Here is a 22,273-nt window from a genome sequence, read left to right on the forward strand (position 1 = left end):
CTTTTTGAGGTTTGCAAAGGATTGTGGGTAACAGAACCTGGTCCGAGCCCCGCGAGTCACCCCTCCTTGTATTGCCCTAGGTCTCTAGTTTTCAGAAATGCACAGGTTTGGTAGGTTTCCCTAGGTGCCGGCTGAGCTACAGGCCAAAATCTACAGGTAGGCACTTCTCAAAAAACACCTCTGTTTTCTTCCAAAAATTTTGATGTGTCCACGTTGCGCTTTGGGGCGTTTCCTGTCGCAGGCGCTAGGCCTACCCACACAAGTGAGGTATCATTTTTATCGGGAGACTTGGGGGAACGCCGGGTGGAAGGAAATTTGTGGCTCCTCTCAGATTCCAGAACTTTCTGTCACCGAAATCTGAGGAAAACTTGTTTTTTTAGCCACTTTTTGAGGTTTGCAAAGGATTCTGGGTAACAGAACCTGGTCCGAGCCCCGCGAGTCACCCCTCCTTGGATTGCCCTAGGTCTCTAGTTTTCAGAAATGCACAGGTTTGGTAGGTTTCCCTAGGTGCCGGCTGAGCTACAGGCCAAAATCTACAGGTAGGCACTTCTCAAAAAACACCTCTGTTTTCTTCCAAAAATTTTGATGTGTCCACGTTGCGCTTTGGGGCGTTTCCTGTCGCGGGCGCTAGGCCTACCCACACAAGTGAGGTATCATTTTTATCGGGAGACTTGGGGGAACGCCGGGTGGAAGGAAATTTGTGGCTCCTCTCAGATTCCAGAACTTTCTGTCACCGAAATGTGAGGAAAACTTGTTTTTTTAGCCACTTTTTGAGGTTTGCAAAGGATTCTGGGTAACAGAACCTGGTCCGAGCCCCGCAAGTCACCCCTCCTTGGATTCCCCTAGGTCTCTAGTTTTCAGAAATGCACAGGTTTGGTAGGTTTCCCTATGTGCCGGCTGAGCTAGAGGCCAAAATCTACAGGTAGGCACTTTGGAAAAAACAGCTGTGTTTTCTATAAAAAAAATAGGATGTGTCCATGTTGTGTTTTGGGGCATTTCCTGTCGCGGGCACTAGGCCTACCCACACAAGTGAGGTATCATTTTTATCGGGAGACTTGGGGGAACACAGAATAGCAAAACAAGTGTTATTGCCCCTTATCTTTCTCTACATTTTTTCCTTCCAAATATAAGAGAGTGTGTAAAAAAGACATCTATTTGAGAAATGCCCTGCAATTCACATGCTAGTATGGGCACCTCGGAATTCAGCGATGTGCAAATAACCACTGCTCCTCAAAACCTTATCTTGATCCCATTTTGGAAATGCAAAGGTTTTCTTGATACCTCTTTTTCACTCTTCATATTTCAGCAAATGAATTGCTGTATACCCAGTATAGAATGAAAACCAACTGCAGGGTGCAGCTTATTTATTGGCTCTGGGTACCTAGGGTTCTTGATGAACCTACAAGCCCTTTATATCCCCGCAACCAGAAGAGTCCAGCAGACAAAACGGTATATTGCTTTCAGAAATCTGACATCGCAGGAAAAAGTTACAGAGTAAAACATAAAGAAAAATGGCTGTTGTTTTCAGCTCAATTTCAATATTTTTTTATTTCAGCTGTTATTTTCTGTAGGAAAACCTTGTAGGATCTACACAAATGACCCCTTGCTGAATTCAGAATTTTGTCTAGTTTTCAGAAATGTTTAGCATTCCGGGATCCAGCATTGGTTTCACACCCATTCCTGTCACTAACTGGAAGGAGGCTGAAAGCACCAAATATAGTAGAAATGGGGTATGTCCCAGTAAAATGCCAAATTTGTGTTGAAAAATTCGGTTTTCTGATTCAAGTCTGCCCGTTCCTGAAAGGTGGGAAGATAGTGATTTCAGCACCAGAAACCCTTGGTTGATGGCATTTTCAGGGAAAAAACCACAAGCCTTCTTCGGCAGCCCTTTTTTCCCATTTTTTTGGAAAAAACAAAATTTTCACTGTATTTTGGCTATTTTCTTGGTCTCCTCCAGGGGAAATCACCAACTCTGGGTACCATTAGAATCCCTAGGATGTTGGAAAAAAAGGACGCAAATTTGGCGTGGTTAGCTTATGTGGACAAAAAGTTATGAAGCCCTAAGCGCGAACTACCCCAAATAGCCAAAAAAGGGCTCAGCACTGGGGGGGGAAAGGCCCAGCAGCTAAGAGGTTAATTCTTACTATTTTGTTTTTCAGTGTGCATGGATACATAGTCACTGTGTGTGTGTGTGTGTGTGTGTGTGTGTGTATATATATACATACATACACACACATTTTTTGTTGAAGTTCTGCATCTTCTTTGATCATTATTTTACTGCTGTGATAATTTTGAGTTGCATGTGTATTGCTGCATTCACAGTAAGTGCTCACTTTATTATATTCGTGTAACCTGGGAAGAGCCTTAATAAATTAATTATGCAGACTGATTGCTGCATTCTTTGCATTCCTTTCACTTCGCTCCCTCTTTCTGAAGTAGAGCAGAACACGTCAGTCAACCAGCAGCCCAACTTCAATGGTATGTATTAACCACAATCTACAGGTTTTTCTCCATGCTCAGCCTCTGGAGTAAAAGGTGTGAAAAGAGAATTCCTATGCTTTCCTGAATTTAGGATTAAGCCTTTATCTGTTCACAGTGAGTAGTGCCTTCAGTGTGTGGACTATTACTAGTGGACCTTGACCCTAGAAAATATCCACGACTACCTACTTTAGTTTAAAAAAAAAAAAAAAAAAAAAATATGTGTACCTATTTCACCCTACTAGAAGGCCTTTTTCTTAGTTTAGTATTAGTAGTAAGTAAATTCCTACATAACAAAAGCCATAGACTTGTAAACATACCCTGTTCCTGCCTTAAATCACCCACTGGGCAAACTCATCCACATTGCTGATCCTGGTAAGCACTACTTGTAATCTCAAGCATACTGTAATGACACTGATCCTCTTCAGAGCTCGAAAAATGTACTCCACTCACTATAGCGAGTCATTTTTTAAATCCGGTCGAGCTATTTTTAGTACTTATTTGCCCCTTCTGGCAATTGACAAAGAGCAGGTGTTCTGTGCAGTCAAAAAGTGGAGGAGCAATAAAAGACGCCTTTAAATCTTGTTCTTGTATGTCGGAATTGCTCTGTGTTCAGAGGTCAAAAGTCAGTTTCTCTAACAATTAGATTTCCTTCTGACTGCAGAGTTCCAGGATTTTGTAAGGGGAACTGTCTGACCTGCTGTTTACAGTGTGAAATAAAAGGCTACAGGGTGTCAGGTTTTTCCTAACCCATAACATTTAAATGACTAAGTCCACTGTACAAACATTTCAAAATGTGTTTTGGTAGTTGTGAAAGCCCATTGTTTGTACTTGTGTGATGATAAAAAATTTTTTTTTTAAATATTCTGCAAATAAATCCAAATACTTTACGTATTGATATGCGGAGGATATGTTTTCTGAAATCTAATTTTCAGATTGTTAATACACTATATAATTTTGTCAGTAAAGCTGCAAAGGAAAGGTTTTTGGACATTTCTTGGAAATTTATAGTCTGGATTACAGTATGCTACCATATCATGGCATTACTAATATATTTATTAAAAGTGAGTGTTTAAACAAACTGAGAAACACTCCTTCCCTGCATAGATCGTGTCCATCCATGTGTGGGTTAATTCTTGTGACCCAATTGAGCAAACTTTAGTCTAATTAATCAAAATATATATATATTGCAGAAATGCTAACCTCACATACTTGTTAGGTGGAGTAGTTTTATTCAGGTTACTTGACCTGCAGGAATATTAACATTTTAATGATTTTTCGAGGCTTTCCTATTCTGTAAATTGTGCACAGGCTTCGTTTGGCCTAATTAATGTTAAAGTGTATTATATCTTCCAGTCAGCTTCTGGAAGTCTCAATTGATCCACCCATAATTAACCATACATTGTATAGTACTCTGTTCAGCTACCTGGACCTGTTATGTTTCAGATACCCTTTCCATAGAAAATGACATTAGTTTGCTAATACCTTTTGTCAAATCTGCAAGAAATTCAGTACATACATTTCTAGGAACTATTGTCTTAAGCGGTGGTTGTTAATACATAGAGGCCTATGGTAAAGACGAGGTGTTTTAACCAGCAATTGCTTATGCCTAGCAGCAAGATCATGGAAATGTTTTCAAGAAACCCGCTATGTCTTAGGGGTAGGAAAGCTGATAAGGATTTGTGGGTAGTGTTGATATTTTGCAGGTGGATTCTGACATTGCAAGTTGCTGGATTGCTGTAGTGTACTGCACCGTTTGTGAAGGATTATGGAAAATAGAAGCCTTCTCAACAAGGCTCCTTTGTTGCAAAAGTAGACAAACTGGACATTTTTGTGCAGTGCTGCATAGTTCTCAGTGTGTTCCGGGTGATATCCTTCCTGTGGGTACACACTTTTTACCTGATCCCTTAATGTATTCAAAATCTTTGCATTGTAACCCCCTGTCAACCATCATGTCCATTCAGAGTTCTTTCTAAAGCAGTGGTTCTCAACCTTTTTGACATCTGTGGACCCTCACTTAATTATTACTGGAAACAGGGGACCACCCACTAAATCATTACTGAAATCTGGGGGACCCCCCACGGAGTCGTTACTTGAAGACTCTGGTCACAGACCATTATTTGTACTGCAAAACAATAGACCAATTTACTGGGGGGGAAAAAAGAATTCTTTAAACAAATACACAAATTAATAAATATTTTATTGAATTTCCAAATATGTAAAAAAAATTATTTGAATGAGAAAAATGTAAGCCTTTCAAAATTAAATTGGTCGCTTATCGTCCATATTGTAGTATGTTTGATGCACGCGCACTGCTCCCACGGATCAGAGAATATTCACTTAATTTTTTTATCCTCCACCTCAAATTCCTTTGTAGTTGCCAACCTTTTCAAAATGTTTAATTTCACATTTGGCTTCTTTATAGATACTTTATTAACCTGCTAAGATTATGCAGTCACAGAGCCCCTGAGGAGGCTTTGTGGATGCCCAAGAGTTTCCCCTAATAACAGGTTAAGAACCACTGTTCTAGAGCATAGTTGAAAGCATGTAGCACAGCTTAAGAGCATCCTGTTTATGTACTTTTGTAATACCAAAAAAGAGTCGTGGGTCTAAACATGTTTGTTAATCTGTGGCCTTGAAATAGCGACAGTCTTCATCACAAAATGCAGCATTAATTTAAAAAAAAAGAAAAAAATATATATCTGTCTGTCTGTCCTTTCATTTGTTTGATATATTTGAATACTGGTGTCTTTGGGTGCCGCTCAAATATATACTTCACTATGTTCTTTTAAGTTGATGGATAACAAACTTCTTATAAATTCCACTGAACCAAAGTGTAAAACAGTTCTTGTCCTAGATTCAGAAAGGAATGGTGGTCATTTGTTTACCCTATATTTCTGCAAAGAACCACTGGGTATACTATTCTGGGTTTCTTGGCTCATTGGAAGAGGTATTCCTCTGATCCTCATGAGGTAGGTTAATGAAATTACTCATCACTTGTTAACCAGGTGTCAAGAACTGTATGTCCGTGTTGGCACGCTGTCTTTACCAATCTTTTCTGTCTTTTGTCTATAATCAAACTTAAAAGGAACATTCCTGGATCCTGTTCACAGTGCAGGCTCTCTTTATCCTGCTAGCTGGTCATCCTTTGAAAGAACACGTTAACTAGAAACTTTTTCCTGACAACCTTGGGGACTCTTATAGATCCAGTTTTTGGTCTTCAGGTGACATTCTTAATAGGGAATTTAGCTAACTCATTATTTGGTTCCAGGAATCAATGAAAACTGCTCTGACAAATACTTGTAATTGTGGCCAAGGAGATGGGAGTGAATTCATGCCCGATTCTTCAATGCATTCTTGCCTGTTGCTATACGTGTTTTGTGTGTGTTTGTGTGTATGTACTTGGAGGGCAATTGCAGGCCGAACAAGGACAAATAAGGGCTTTGCACTGCTCAAAGACGAGTAGATTCTATGTATCTGAAGTTTTGGCTCTGTTATCAGACACGAGTTGAGGGTATCCTGTCTAATTCAGCCTTCTTCTGGACATCAAATCAAATCATTAACATTTATAAAGCGCGCTACTCACCCGTGCGGGTCTCAAGGCGCTAGGGGGGAAAGGGGGGGTTATCGCTGCTCGAACAGCCAAGTCTTTAGGAGTCTCCGGAAAGCGGAGTGGTCCTGGGTGGTCCTGAGGCTGGTGGGGAGGGAGTTCCAGGTCTTGGCCGCCAGGAAGGAGAAAGATCTCCCACCCGCCGTGGAGCGGCGGGTGCGAGGGACGGCAGCAAGTGCGAGGCCAGCGGAGCGGAGGGGGCGGGTGGGGACGTAGAAGCTGAGGCGTCTGTTGAGGTATTCCGGTCCCTTGTTGTGGAGGGCTTTGTGTGCGTGGGTGAGAAGACGGAAGGTGATCCTTTTGCTGACTGGGAGCCAATGCAGGTGTCTCAGGTGTGCGGAGATGTGGCTGTTGCGGGGTACGTCGAGGATGAGGCGGGCCGAGGCGTTTTGGATGCGTTGCAGGCGGTTTTGGAGTTTGGCGGTGGTCCCGGCGTAGAGGGTGTTGCCGTAGTCCAGGCGACTCGTGACAAGGGCGTGGGTCACGGTTTTTCTGGTGTCGGCGGGGATCCAGCGGAAGATCTTGCGGAGCATGCGGAGAGTGAGGAAGCAGGCGGAGGACACGGCGTTGACTTGCTTGGTCATGGTGAGAAGAGGGTCCAAGATGAAGCCGAGGTTGCGGGCGTGGTCTGCGGGGGTCGGTGCGGTGCCGAGGGCCGTGGGCCACCAGGAGTCGTCCCAGGCGGACGGGGTGTTGCCGAGGATGAGGACTTCCGTTTTTTCAGAGTTCAGCTTTAGGCGGCTGAGCCTCATCCAATCTGCGACGTCCTTCATACCCTCTTGTAGGTTGGTCTTGGCGCTGGCGGGGTCCTTGGTGAGGGAGAGTACAAGTTGGGTGTCGTCGGCGTAGGAGGTGATGATGATGTCGTGCTTGCGTACGATGTCGGCGAGGGGGCTCATGTAGACATTGAAGAGTGTCGGGCTGAGCGATGAGCCTTGAGGTACGCCGCAGATGATCTTGGTGGGTTCTGAGCGAAACGGAGGGAGGTAAACTCTTTGGGAGCGGTTAGCGAGGAAGGAGGCGATCCAGTCCAGGGCCTGGCCTTGGATCCCGGTGGAGCGTAGGCGGGTGATTAGGGTGCGGTGACAGACGGTGTCAAAGGCAGCCGAGAGGTCGAGGAGAATGAGGGCGACTGTTTCACCGTTGTCCATCAGGGTTCTGATGTCGTCTGTGACTGAGATGAGGGCGGTTTCCGTGCTGTGGTTGGTTCGGAATCCGGTTTGTGAAGGGTCGAGCAGGTTGTTGTCTTCCAGGAAGGTGGTCAGCTGTTTGTTGACGGTCTTTTCTATTACCTTGGCTGGGAAAGGTAGAAGAGAGATGGGGCGGAAGGGTGTTTCCTCAGTGTATCGAGTTGTGGTATGTGTTCTGCTGCCACATTTCTGCAACCACAAACCGTGCCGCAATGTGATACGATCAACTGCCACTTTCAGAATCTCACTGTGGTGTTCATCATTCAATCTGTCCTCCGGCCCTGTGTTGATAATTTGTAAGTTGTGCTTAATTTCAGAAGGTTCCTTGTACTTTGCTGATTTGGGGGACTGGCACTCAATACACTGCAGGTTCTGACTCTGGTTACAGCATTAAGAGCAGTGTACTACTCTTTAATCTTGGAAATCTCACTTATAAGGAAATGCCTCCTTGGCATGGTTACCCCCTGACTTTTTTGCCTTTGCTGATGCTAAGTTTTGATTTGAAAGTGTCCTGAGGCCTGCTAACCAGGCCCGGGCACCAGTGTTCTTTCCCCAACCTGTACTTTTGTTTCCACAATTGGCACACCCTGGCATCCAGGTAAGTCCCTTGTAACTGGTACCGCTGGTACCAAGGGCCCTGATGCCAGGGAAGGTCTCTAAGGGCTTCAGCATGTCTTATGCCACCCTGGGGACCCCTCACTCAGCACACACACTGCTTGCCAGCTTGTGTGTGCTGGTGAGGACAAAACGAGTAAGTCGACATGGCACTTCCCTCAGGGTGCCATGCCAACCTCACACTGCCTATGCAGTATAGATAAGTCACCCCTCTAGAAGACCTTACAGCCCTAAGGCAGGGTGCACTATACCATAGGTGAGGGCACCGGTGCATGAGCACTGTGCCCCTACAGTGTCTAAACAAAACCTTAGACATTGTAAGTGCAGGGTAGCCATAAGAGTATATGGTCTGGGAGTCTGTCATGCACGAACTCCACAGCACTATAATGGCTACACTGAAAACTGGGAAGTTTGGTATCAAACTTCTCAGCACAATAAATGCACACTGATGCCAGTGTACATTTTATTGTAACATACACCCCAGAGGGCACCTTAGAGGTGCCCCCTGAAACCTTAACCGACTATCCGTGTAGGCTGACTAGTTCTAGCAGCCTGCCACACACCAGACATGTTGCTGGCCACATGGGGAGAGTGTCTTTGTCACTCTGTGGCTAGTAACAAAGCCTGTACTGGGTGGAGATGCTTATCACCTCCCCCTGCTGGAACTGTAACACCTGGCGGTGAGCCTCAAAGGCTCACCCCCTTTGTTACAGCACCACAGGGCACTCCAGCTAGTGGAGTTGCCCGCCCCCTCCGGCCACGGCCCCACTGTTGGCAGCAAGGCCAGAGGAGATAATGAGAAAAACAAGGAGTCACTGGCCAGTCAGGACAGCCCCTAAGGCAACCTGAGATGAGGTGAGACTGACTTTTAGAAATCCTCCATCTTGCAGATGGAGGATTCCCCCAATAGGATTAGGGATGTGCCCCCCTCCCCTCAGGGAGGAGGTACAAAGAGGGTGTACCCACCCTCAGGGCTAGTAGCCATTGGCTACTAACCCCCCAGACCTAAACACGCCCTTAAATTTAGTATTTAAGGGCTCCCCAGAACCTAGGAACTCAGATTCCTGCAACCTAAGAAGAAGAGGACTGCTAAGCTGAAAAATCCTGCAAAGAAGACGGAAACACAACTGCTTTGGCCCCAGCTCTACCTGTCTGTCTCCCCACTTCTAAAGACACTGCTACATCGACGCTCTCCCCATTGACCAGCGACCTCTGAAGCCTCAGAGGACTGCCCTGCATCTAGAGGGACCAAGAACTCCAGAGGACAGTGGCTCTGTTCACCCAAGACTGCGACTTTGCAACAAAGAAGCAACTTTGAAACAACTTGCGTTTCCCGCCGGAAGCGTGAGACTTGACACTCTGCACCCGACGCCCCGGCTCGATTTGTGGAGAACAATCACTTCAGGGAGGACTCCCCAGCGACTTCAAGACCGTGAGTAGCCAGAGTTGCCCCCCGAACCCCCACAGCGAAGCCTGCAGAGGGAATCCCGACCCTCCCCCTGACCGCGACTGCCTGCTTCTAAGACCTGACACCTGGTAAAGACTCTGCATCTGCAGCCCCCAGGGCCTGAAGGATCCAACCTCCAGTGCAGGAGCGATGATTTTTCTTTTTTTTTTTTTCTTTTTCTCCCCCCCCCCCCCTCCCCCCCCCCCCCCCAAGGTGGCCCTCTCCCTTGCCCAGGTGGTGGCTACCCTGAGGAGCCCCCATCCCCGTTGCCTGCCTGCATCGCTGAAGAGACCCCTTGGTCTCCCATTGAAACCTATTGAAAACCCGACGCGTGTTTGCACACTGCACCCGGCCGCCCCCGTGCTGCTGAGGGTGTACTTTCTGTGTGGACTTGTGTCCCCCCTCCCCCCCGGTGCCCTACAAAACCCCCCTGGTCTGCCCTCCGAAGACACGGGTACTTGCCTGCTGGCAGACTGGAACCGGGGCACCCCTAACTCCATTGAAGCCTATGTGTTTTGGACACCACTTTGACCTCTGCACCTGAGCTGCTGGTGTGGTAACTTTGGGGTTGCTCTGAACCCCCAACAGTGGGCTACCTTGGACCCAAACTTGAACCCCATAGGTGGTTTACTTACCTACAAAAACTAACAAACTCTTAGTCCCCCCAGGAACTGTTGAAAATTGCACTGTCTAGTTTTAAAATAGCTATGTGTGATTTATGTGAAAACTGTATATGCTATTTTGCTAATTCAACATTCCTAAAGTACCTACCTGCAATACCTTTCATTTGAAGTATTACATGTAAATCTTGAACGTGTGGTTCTTAAAAAAAACTCAGAAAAGATATTTTTCTATACAAAAACCTATTGGCCTGGAATTGTCTTTGAGAGTGTGTTTCTCATTTATTGCTTGTGTTTGTACAATAAATGCTTAACACTACTCCTTTGATAAGCCTATTGCTCGACCACACTACCACAAAATAAAGCATTAGTAGTCTCTCTTTTTGCCACTATCTTACCTCTAAGGGGAAGCCTTGGACTCTGTGCATACTATTCCTTACTTTGAAATAGTGCATACAGAGCCAACTTCCTAAATCACTTGATCGTTTTTTATGCAAAGGATATGTAAAGAGATTCCACTGACTGCATGAGCACTTTCTCAGATGTCACTTCCTCTTGCTGTTGGCCTTGCCAGATTTCAATTTTTTATTTGTTTATTAATTTCTTACAGTGAGGCTTTTGCCAGGGCTCATGTCATCTTCTTTACTGAAATGATTACACAAACAAAAAAGTAACCACACATGCTTATGCATAAAGTGCAATAACTAGCTAACAAATGGCAGTAAAGCAAAATTAAACATAACATTTTCATAACCCAGTCAAAAAGAATATATATAAAACATACAAGATCCTGAAATAATTCCTGAGAGTGTTGGAATATTTTCAGCTTAGACTGAAACCACAAAATCATGAAATGGAGAAGCAATTTTGGCAGCTGCTCCACAAGAAAGCCCCAGCTCTACAACAAACGTATTAAAGAGTCACTTAGGAAATTTCAAGGTTTTAACCTGCTTCATATAGCAGCACCCTCTGGATTTGCGAAAGTGAAACACTTCGATAGGTACTTTGGAGTCGGACCATGATATGGTGTATAGGCCTTCATCTTGACCTGAGAGGTCACTGGCTAACCAAGCTCCCCCGCAGAGGTTTGGCTTGAAATGCAGTACTATAATTTGTAAGCCCATACACAATCCTATTGGATCTGTTCTGATCTATCTGCAGTTTTATCATCTGAGACAGTTTATCACTAATGGACCTTACTAGAAAACATGTCATGAAAACGCAATCGCTTGTAGTAAAGCAGTGCTGCCTGAGTTTACTTTCTAGTAAAGGACTAGTCTCTTGTCCCACCCCTCTCCTTAAGCTCTCCAGTTTAGGAATCTTCTATACACCAGCAGAAACTCTTAACAGAGGAGCTTGGACAGGATCACTGTTTCAGTGCGTGGGTCAGAACTGCAGCATGCTAATTTTTCAGCCCTAATTCAAACTTGGCTTGGCGCTTAAAACTACATTTTAATGAAGCTTGGGTGCCTAGTGGTACAATGTTTTCCACAGTGCTAGAAATCTAGGTCCGATTCCTAAGGCTACTCTGGAGCATTTCTCAGCCTCCCTATTTTAAGGTCTAGCGTACGGCCTCGTGTATACTTCTGTTGGCTTAAAATCATTTTATTTGCATGTTTGTCATTTAAAAATCCTTCCTTGCTTTCTCTTTGGGAGCAGGGACCAACTACTGTACAACTACGATTTTGTCCTGTTTATCTCTCCTCTTAGTTAACGTTTTTTTTTTTTCCTTTGTTTCCTTCTCGTGTGCGGCGAAGCTTCCCTTTTCATTTGTAGAGCACTGTTGCTCTCAGCTTAGCTTTGCTGTGAACAAGGCTGTAAATTAGGCTGTTATCTTGGTCACATTTACTCTTTGCCGGCTCTTTGTGCCGAGTATGCCTGTGTGCAGTCCCCGGTGATGGGAGCGAGGGTGGAGGGCCGCTTGTTTAATTACTTGTTTTAACTTTGTGATGCTAAAGTAGCCCAAAATCGACCCAAAGTTATTTGAGGCTTTACATAAGTGCCAGCTACATTCACAAGGACATACTCATTTTTTGTCGGCACTGGGTGTTTAAGTGATAAGTTTATGCCATGATTTGAACCCGGGACCTCCGTTCCAAAGTCGGCAGTTCTATTTGTTGCAACACATCTTCGCCCTGTTCTACCAGGTTTCCTTGGAGCACATGAGACATTCCAATTTCTTTAATTATTGCTGCGTGGCAAGCCATGCTTTGTCTACATAAGGCTGCATGCCTTTCTTTTGTTCTGAACGTCTCGCCCACCTCCTTTATTGTTTTCTTTTGTGCAGCCCACAAATACATTTGTGTGCTACTGGTGGTCGCGTTCAATGCATACCCATCCTTAAAGCTCTTTTTGTATCCCTATAAGCTTTAGCTGTGTTTTGTTATGAGATCATTGTGGAGGCTTCGTTGACTCGGGTCATGAGTCATGGATTGATAATACCCCTGCAAGTATTTGACTACCATTGCTCAGATGGAAAACTCAGTATGGGTTAACTTTCCTCACCATGAGACCCTTGGGTGTTGTCCGATTAAGGCCTGATTTGACTCTATGCAAGTTTGACTGGTGCTGCTCTTGTTTGAGGCCGAAGCAGCATTGAGTTTAGTGGCCTCTCGCTTTCAAGCTCTGGGAGAAGGTGGGCCCTGAGTTTAACTGGCCCTGGTCAGGGTGGAGAATACTCCTATGCCAACCTATTTGAATCTGGCACTGTGTCCTGACCCTGACTGAGGATTTCTTAAAAAAATAAAAGTGCCCTTTTGAAAATACCTGAATAGATGTGCATTGGCATAGGCTGCACTCTTGCATCAAAGGCATTTACTGTATTTTATGAAATACCAACTTGGCAATGGCTTGTCAAAACAGTGGAAGAATGTTTAAATCATGTATGAACAACTTTTGAATTCCCATCACATGAAACCTTGCGTGATATATTCTTTAATAGAAAAAAAGAGGTTACGTTTGGTCATTACTTGAAGTAAACCCGAACAAGTTGGGGTCACGTTCATGGTTTCTCTCACACCATGTGTCCTTGAGTTGACGGCATAAACTGTCTTTCTGTGATTTTTCTTAGTCCTTTTTTTACACTTCTCTGTTAACGAACATACTACATTGGTTGTGGAATGTTAGAAAGGCAGTATATTTAGAGGAAATTGAAGGTCAGCCCTAAAATGTGTTTTGCCGTGTTGGTGAAACATAAGGCAGTGGGTGCTCACACCATTGCAATTCCAGTATCAACAGTGCCCCTTTTTTACTGCGCATTTGTGAGTGTAAAGTTGATCTGATTTGGTGTGCTGACCACAGAACCTGTTTTAATTGCAATCTTTTCAATAGAAACAAGACAGAAGTTCCCAAAGCGGCTCCCCAGGGACAGCAATACTACAATATTCACTGCATTTACAAAACTCAACCTATAATGCTTTGTGGGGCATTCCTTTTACCATTTTCACTCCTAATTCAGCCTGTGGTGATTTTAGGACAATGGGACCACCTTCAAAACGTTCACCACAACGTGCTCATTCTTTCTAGGTCCCCACACGAGGTTAGTGGGCCTCCAAAACAATACCCTCTCCCACCATTCAGTATCTCTAAGCTCTCATGGCTGAAAACTTTTGTTTTACAGTTGGGAGTAGTTTGTGTCTTAAGGGCCTCGTTTGTAATATTCCAGTAGGCGTGCCAGCCCTGAAAATGTCAGGGCACTACACACAAATGTATAGCTACACTGCATTACTCTCTGACGTTCTGGATTCATGTGGTTCTGCCCTCTAGGGGCTAACTGTATGGGTACATGACCAGGTTTCTTCCAAATGCTATAATTGTTTTTTTTCTTTTTTTTTTTTTTGGTTTTGAGCATTAGTCGAATGCCAAAAGTTTATTTCTGATAAAGGTTTTTATTGGGTGTACATAATGATGCTATATGTCTTATTAATCTCTCCCTATTGCAATTATGATCATGATTCAGACCAGCGTACCATCCTAATTACATTGACTGTTTGAACACTTGATATGTTCGGGTGAACCTTCTAATTTATTTCTCTTGTTACCCCTCCATACTGTCTTGCGTTTTTTAAATTTTTTTGGGAGGGATGGAATTCTTACCTAGCCAGCTTCTCTGATGGTGGGGTGGTGAAAGTTGTATTCCATTGAAATTAGCATGGCAGATTTAAATTAGGATGCTAACTGCCAACACTTGCATTTTTTGCTGGTGATAGAGGAAGAAGGTAAACAGAAGTGCCTTGGGTATATGCAGGGCCACTGGAATTATGTGGAAGGAAAGGACCAAATTGAAACAGAGTTGACCAATTTGTGGCAAGAAAAGTCCAATTATGCATCTACAGCGCCAATAGTTCTAACTTTCGCAGATGTGAGACCTATTGCATTGCCAATGCTTGTTTTGCCCATACTCTAAACTTACAGGAAAAATTGCAGACAATTTCATTTCCGTGTTAGTCCTACCTGCTTCTGGCAGAAGATTAACTGAGCATTTACAATTATGAAAATAGGGATCACACAGCGGAAAAATGTTGGAATACTGTCAATTCTCTTGGGTTTTCACAATGCCATTGCCTTTGTGAGCATATTTCTGAACTTAATAAACTGGGCTGTCCAAGTAGTTGAATGTTTAATGAGTTGCATCTTTTAATATGTAGATATAACTGCATTTTGACGATTTTTCGCTAAACAGCCACATAAAAATACGAGGCACAAACCAGATTACATGTTCTAAACAATTTAAAGGCATATTTAAAAAAATAAATAACATGCCTAATTGTCTTAAATTCTTAAATCTCGACAATCCTTTCACATAGTCTCAGGTATTATTTTCTGTGGTCGTCTCTCAGATACTTAAACGTGGTATCACACTATGAACATTCTAAGGGATAGAAAAAGGCCGCCAACAAGATCATCACAAATGCCAAGCAAAGGCAAAGCCAATAGGCCTTGCCTGTAAGAACCATTGGATTTGGCAATTATTTGTATCTATGCTATGAAGCATTATTAAAACTAGCTTCGTCGTAACACTTGTTTTTATTTTTAGTTGTGTACTTCGCATCCCATCTCGCCTTTCCCCTTTCTCCCCACCAACGCGCATGGACAATGGAGAGTTGCTGATTGTTGGTTGGCTTTACTGTCACTCTTGTTCTTGTTTTAACATTTGGTGGCTTTTCTTCATCTTGTTCTACCTTGTTGCTCCCTTCACTGGTGGATATACTCTTTAATATCCTTAGACTTGATGACTTGTATCCTTCCACTGCTCACCTTAGGGAAGTACTTTTCTCTTTTTCCTTAAGCACTTCATTGGAGTGCACATGTTTACCAGCTCTCCTGTGTTTCTACTCCACCCGCCAAATATCTGCTCTTTTAATCTCCCCTGTGCTTCAAGCTCATGTGCATCTCCCCTCTCTAAACTCCACACTCCCCTGTGATCCCTATTGCTTTCACAATCTAATTTCATTTTTGTATAGATTTTTGTTTTTTTGACTGGGAGGACTAGGCAGCAAATTGCTTCCAGAGTCTCGGCCTTACAAATAAAAAAATAAAAATAAAAAAAAGCATACTTCTATTTAATTTACCGCTCGATCCGGGATCAGTAAAGAAAAAAGGAACGCACTTCAATCGTACACATTATTAAGCCCACATCATTTTTCGTGGTTAAGTTGAGGCTTTTGTTTCTGAAATAGTTTGTAAGATATCATGAAAATGTGTACTTTTAGAGAGGTGAATGTCTGGTTTACTCCTTGAGTATTTGATTGCTTTTTGTTACGAGATTAAACACTTTAAGATTGGAGGATGTATTCCTTTAGGTCTTTTATTTACTAACGAATGCATTATTTTGTAGGGGGCTGAGTGATGGACAACGCCATGGGTGATCAGAGTGTGATGTCCTCCGTGACTGGCAGGAGTCTGTTGGGTGATTCCTCTGTTTTTATAGCAGAAACCTCAAAGGAGAACTTATTTACTGGTTCAGAAATTGATGGTAACCAAAAACCATGAATTGTATTTATTTATATTTGTAATCTGTGTGCAAGAAATACATTGTTTGTTTAGTATCCCTGGAAAGGGGTTCACTATTCTCCTGATGAAGTTATCGAGGTATGCATTCATTTTGTGGTTGGCTAGAAGAATATTACATGTATTGGCACCAGGAGAACTAGGCTTTCAAGTGATACAGACTCTTTGTAAACTCTGCTGCGTACACAAGCATTTTCTTTATCACGTTCTAGGAGTGCAGCACTACAGCCCATTAACTGCTCTTAATATGTATAAAGAAGTAATCGCATGCAGAGACCCTAGCAGTAAATTGATTATACTAGAATGAAGCTCTTGACTGGTTTCACCTCTAGCATAAGTGCCTTTTCTTCAAAACAACTTGGTAACTAATACCTTTTTGCCATACACATGTCCTTGCCGATTGTCTTCCTTAGTTGTTGTGACAGCAAGTTAGTAACATCCAACAGTTTCTGTCAGTCAGCAGCAACCAAATTTTCCAGAACCCAATTGTCCCAATTTTCCAACTACCAGCTTCTGTCGGTGGAACCTAAGCACCCCCCACTGTACTCTAAACAGAACAGTAATTGTGTCCTAGGACTCCCTTTACATTTCCTATGTGCACTTAATAAAACTCAACTCATGTAAGCACAATATAATAGTGTGCCGGATAACCATATAGCGAATAATTTAATAAAAAAAACCTTTTTACTATAAAATCAGTTCCTTGCTGTTTTTCATGCAAATGATTTGTCCTTCCTTTTTAATATGAACAAGCTATTGTAGTCGTTAATGTCCATTAATGCATCCATTGAAAGAGTGCATAGGGTTTAGTTTTGTACACCATACATTTTGTGGATTGTATAATTTAAATGCTGGGTTGTGCTTTTTTTGTGATTATTGATTTGGGAATGTTTCTCCACTAGTGTCTTACTTTTTTTTTGTTTTGTTTATTTGGGTGACTAATTGAAAAACTAAACAAATATCTATGTCTTCCTGACAGAGGAAATGCCACAAATTGAAACCAGGGTTGTCTTGGTGCAGGATGCTGGACAAAATGAGGAGCTTCTGAAAGCCTTGGAGGTAAGGGATTCTTGGGTTTTGAAATGGTCCATTTACAGTCAAGTTTCCCACAATTCTGCCCTTTCCTAGTCGTGTGTGATTTATATAAGTCTTCCTTTTTCAGACAGTTAAAATAATGGAAGTTCCAGTTGTAAAGATAAAGGAACATTGTCCTGGAAAGCCAAGTGAAAAGTTTATTAAAAGTATTGTGAATATGGTATGTTCTTTTCTTCTGCACACCAGACTTGCATGGAGCATGCGGCGATTCACTGGATGACTTGATCTAAGTGCACAACTAACATTCCAATGCATAATGGTTTGTTTTGGTTCTTGTAGTATAGATGTGGATTTCAGACTCTCGCCTACAACACTCGTGTGTTACAAGCAATTCACATTGTTTCAGACTTTGCCTTTTGTGAAAAAGTAATGAGGTGGGTCTTGTAAGTTTAAGACATTAAGTACAACAGTATCCAATTGTGACTGACATTTCTTAGATAACATATAAACTCTAGTCTTGGGACACAAATTCCAGGTGTTATTCCATTTGAGTATACTTTTATCACCCTCCATATATTGAGCAAACCTATGAGCCAACACATGAATCCCTACATTAATGAAGCAGGCTTTCTCATTATTTTTATGTATAATCTGAGCCTCTGCCCCAAGAAGAGAAATCTTGTAAACGTTACTAATGCTAAATTACTTTTGCTGTCTCCCTTTGTCAGTAATAACTAGCGTCATACCTGGCTTGAAGCCAATCGCTTAGTATTTCCAATTAAGGTTTCTGTTGTGGATTTGGAATGCATGGTAATTGTGAGTAACACCGAGATTGCTTTGGTGAAGTGGGACATTGATTTTATTTAAGGGGTCATATATTGGAATTAGGACACCAATGTTGAGCTACTTTAACCATACTAATTTTGTGTTCACATGATTGGAGGAAAGACGCACTTAAAAGAAAGAAAAAAAAATCTTGTGTTACACTCAATGATTTTCGGTGAAGGGTTCTCAATCTTTGCTAAATAACATTTATGGAGGTATCTCTAAATCAATTAATTTTGGTTTGTAATGTCAACCTAATCTCCATAAATGTTTTGGAAATGTGTGAGACCTACAGCTATTATAGTTTTTTTTTTTTTTTTCCGTAATTGTTTGCAAAATGTAATTAAAGCAGACATTGAATATATGTCAACTGGGTGTGAGAGGAGTACAGAATGTCAGAAATGTTGAATGTTCTACATAACCTGATTAAAAAAAATAAAATAATAATAATCCTCTTTATTGTGAAACAAATTAAGGAAATTAAAGTGTCGTACATCAGAACTGAAACTGTGGACGAATTTGGAGACGCAGATAGCCCTGAATTTGAGACCGTGTTTGTGCTGTCGGACTTCCAGAATCCTGTCTTCAATCGCTTGTATAAAGCAGAATGCCGCATCCTTGGACCGCCCATTGTACTGTATTGCTCACAAAAAGGAGAGGTCTGTATATAAACTCTTATGTTACTTTGTGTTTGGAAAGTGCGTACTATTGAGTGTGAACTTAAAGGCGTGTTGTTCATAATTTTTCGGTGCTTTTTTTCATAATGGATTCGTAATCTAGATCATTATTATAGAAATCCATAAGTATTTTTTTTAAAAATTGTATTAAATTACTTGGGCTTTGACGGAAGCACAGGAATGTTTGTCATACCACTGGAGGAAATGCGTCATAAAGTGCGCCTCTCTGTTTCTGCTCAGAAGGCTACATTTTAAAACTAGTCTCCGGGACTTAATTTTGAACCTATTCAAAGAACCCCTGTAAAACAAGAATGCAAAGCAAATGAGTCTGGCCTTGGCAAGTGTGCAATGGTTAAACAATTTTTTTTTTTTTTTTTTTTGCAAATTCAATAAATTGTCAACACGTATAAGCAATATTTTTAAAAAAGGAAAACAAGCCTAGGAGACCTGGCCCTGAAAGGCACTTTTTTTATGCAGGCATGATCAAGCAAAATGATGTCCCTCACAGTACATGTCAGCCAGTGGATGACATGGGATGACCCATAGCGTACGCTGTGGTGATAGAGGGTGACAAAAACAAGTGTGTGTGTGTGTGTGTGATCTATATATTTTCTGTGGGGAAAAAAACAAAAGTTAAAAGTAAACGAATTTCTCTATACAAACCAAGTTTAAACTACACACAGTTTTTTTTATTTTTATTATTGTTACAACTTTCATTTACAAGTTATCCAACACCTTCAAATTATTATAGGTAGTGGACTATGTTAAACACACTTTTCAGCTCGCTAACTATACAGCAGTAGCAGTGGAGTAGTGTACAGTGGAGTGAAGGGGTATAGGCAGGAGTAAAGTGTTTGTGAGTGGCACACATTGTAGATGTGTTGTAGAGTGGAGCTGCATGAAGTACAGTAGTTTGAAGCTGGAGCAGTGTAGAGTGGATTGTCGCAAAGTCAAACTCTTGTACAGTGGTGTGGTGTACCGTGTGAGGTGAAGTGCAATAGAGTGTATTAGTGTGGTGTAGATTAGTGTGTAGTGTAGTGATGTAGCTTAGGTAGTAAACTGTTATAAATTGAGTTGGATTCTCATACTGTAGAATGTGTTGCTGTCATAGAAAAGTGGAATAGGTTGATGAACATTGGAGTGTACGAGCATAGAGTGGAGCATATAGTTGGATAATGGAGTGTATGGGGATAGATTTGAGTAGATTGCCGTAGAGTGCCATGATACTCTTTTAAAGAGTAAACTCTGGAGTTCTACAGAGTGGAAGAGGGTGCCATACAATGGAGCAGCGTTGAGTGGAGTGATGCACACTTTAGTGGCATTATGGGAAGCTGGGTTCTGGACACACACCACACACACTTTTAATGAAACTTTGAGAGAGGTGCACTGAGTTTCTGCTAACCAGGTTGCCAGTGTCCCTTTCCAAAACAAGACACCTGGTCTCTTGATCCTCAAGGGACCAAGCTCTTTAACACCTCTAAGTCCCTAGTAAATGGTACCCCTGCTACCACGGGCATAGGTCGTGAAGAAGTCCCCCCTAAGAGCTGCAGTACAACTTGTGCCACTCTAAGGGACCCAGAACGAACCTCGGGCAGACTCACATTGCAGGCTGTATGACAAGGTTCTCCCTGAAAGTGAAAACACAATATTGCACACACTGTGTGCCATGTCCACTAAACACTGCACTGCAGGCCTAAGGCAGGGTGCATTATATTACATATGTGAGCATATCTGCAAGAGCAAATAACCCCCTGCTACGTCGATTCTTAATCTTAACAAGTGTGGAGGGAAGCTACTTTAAATACATGTGCTGGATACCTGTCAATATGAGTTCCGGGGATACATGATGGCTTCTCTGAAAATACTGATGTTTGCTAACAAACATCTTGTACTAATAAACCCTCACTGATTCCGATAACAGACACATTAATACTTGCAGCCAGAGGACACCTTGGAGATGACCCCTGAAACCCCCCCCCCCCTCAATGTCCCCAAAGAGTTGAGTCTTCCCTCTCTGGTGGTCCGAAACAAAACCCTGTTCGGGTTCCCCACAGGATGGTTGGCATTCCGTGGCAGGAAGCTTCAAAGAAGCCCACCGCCTTTAGTATATAGATCTGGCCTCTCGGAGAGAGAGAGAGAGAGAGAGAGATGCTGACCCTCCTGCCCTAGGGCCTATCTGGCACCTGGACAGGTGGGAAAACAAGCTATTCCTGGCTGTGTCTCATTTATAGACTGAACGCACCCTTACCATGGCCAACCTGAAGTGTACACAACCAAGGAAATTCCGCCATCGTCTGTGTGGTGGAATTTAGGACCTCTGGACAGGGTGATACCCACTGGCCACAGGGAGTGGTCCTCTCGGGGATGTAGTGAATCGAAGGGTAAGTAGCCTACCCTTAACTCCCCCTAAGTTGGGTCTTTAGGGGACCCCATGATACCAGATCCTCGGATTTTCACTGGACACAGAAGTTGTGGATAAGAAGCCTGCCAACCCCAAGAACTGAGGCACACGACTGACTTGGCGCTAAGCCTGCCTGCCTGCTGTACTCTACTCTCCAGGAGCAACTGACCTGTCCTGTCCCTGCAGCCTCCAAGAAACTGGCGAGCTGCCAGTGCTTGGCAATCACTTGGAGTAGATTAACTTCTCCCCTGAATCTGCAAGCACCCATGAAAGAACTGTGCAAAAACCAGACTCCGGATATCGGCACTGCATCTGTGCTGCCTAGGCAGAGTTGAAGTGGGACAACTATATCAGCGTAGGCCCCAGGCCCTCCAGAGATGAACCCCTCCCTGAACTTGCCGTCTGTGGACTTCCTAACCGCATCGGTCGCCTGATTTGGCAGACGAGCGCCGCCCCCCCCCCCAACCCCCCCCCCCCCCCCCCCAACCCCTGCAACCACGAGTGACCTGAAGATAGGCCTTAGGACACCTTTGCACCCATCCGCCACATCTCCCAGTCTCGTAAGACCTGAGCCCACTTGTTGGTTTGGTCAAACTGGACCCCTAGTCCACGCCTGCAGATTGTTCAGCAGGCCCCACCCTTCAACCGCAAGGAAGTCCCGCACCAGACCCAACACCAGAAGACACCATTGCGCACCCCCCCTCGCAAAAGACCGGGGAGTAGTGAAATAACTGTTCCCACGTGCCTGAGGAACTCAAGGTTCGAGTCCCCCCCCCCCCCCCCCCCCCCCCCAAAAATGGGTTCCCCTGGACTGCCCTTCCAGACCGATCCCCATAGACTTTAACCAGGGCACCCAGCGCTGAACTACACCCCTGCACCCAGCTGCCCCAGTGACAACTGTACGCATGCTAATGTGGCCTTGTACCTTGCCTCAGACTTACCCTAAGTCCAGGAGATTGATCCCATAATATGCTGTACTATACATTTATGCAGCGCTTCCTCCTCCATAGGATAAAATTGCTGCATCTGAAAAAACGCACTGAAGTACTCACCCGATCTGGCGATCTTGGCATCAAAGTTTGTATAAAAGTATGTTATTTTTTATAAATTGGTGTCCAGTTTCTTTGTGTCTCTCACTTACTGTATCAGTGTGTGCTTTACATGCTTAGCAGTAACCTCCTAAATGCCCAGCCACACAAAAAATACATTTGTATGTCATTTGTGCCTCTGTGCTACTTCTGTGGTTTGCTTAGACTCTTTGCACATTGTACCTCGTTTTGATCCACTATATAAAGAGCCAGCTTCCTTCAGGCAAGGAGTGGCTTACCGTAAAGTTGAGAAGTATACAGAGGAATAGCTTAAAATG

The 22,273-nt window shown here is 43.3% G+C and overlaps 1 protein-coding gene across 4 annotated transcripts in view; it reads left to right on the forward strand.

Annotated features, from left to right (window-relative positions):
• ECT2 (epithelial cell transforming 2) overlaps positions 1-22,273 on the forward strand; it is a 201,735-nt gene that overhangs the window by 18,905 nt on the left and 160,557 nt on the right. For 2 of the 4 annotated variants that reach the window (XM_069213046.1, XM_069213048.1), the window contains exons 2-5: positions 15,797-15,934; positions 16,949-17,028; positions 17,132-17,224; positions 18,306-18,488. In XM_069213046.1, coding sequence (XP_069069147.1) covers positions 15,808-15,934; positions 16,949-17,028; positions 17,132-17,224; positions 18,306-18,488 — 483 coding nt within the window. In that variant the 5' untranslated portion in view covers positions 15,797-15,807. The remainder of the gene's footprint in view (positions 1-15,796; positions 15,935-16,948; positions 17,029-17,131; positions 17,225-18,305; positions 18,489-22,273) is intronic. The other 2 variants (XM_069213047.1, XM_069213049.1) reach the window with 1 other exon arrangement.

Source organism: Pleurodeles waltl, chromosome 11 (genome assembly GCF_031143425.1).
Source record: "Pleurodeles waltl isolate 20211129_DDA chromosome 11, aPleWal1.hap1.20221129, whole genome shotgun sequence".
NCBI classification, from domain to species: domain Eukaryota; kingdom Metazoa; phylum Chordata; class Amphibia; order Caudata; family Salamandridae; genus Pleurodeles; species Pleurodeles waltl.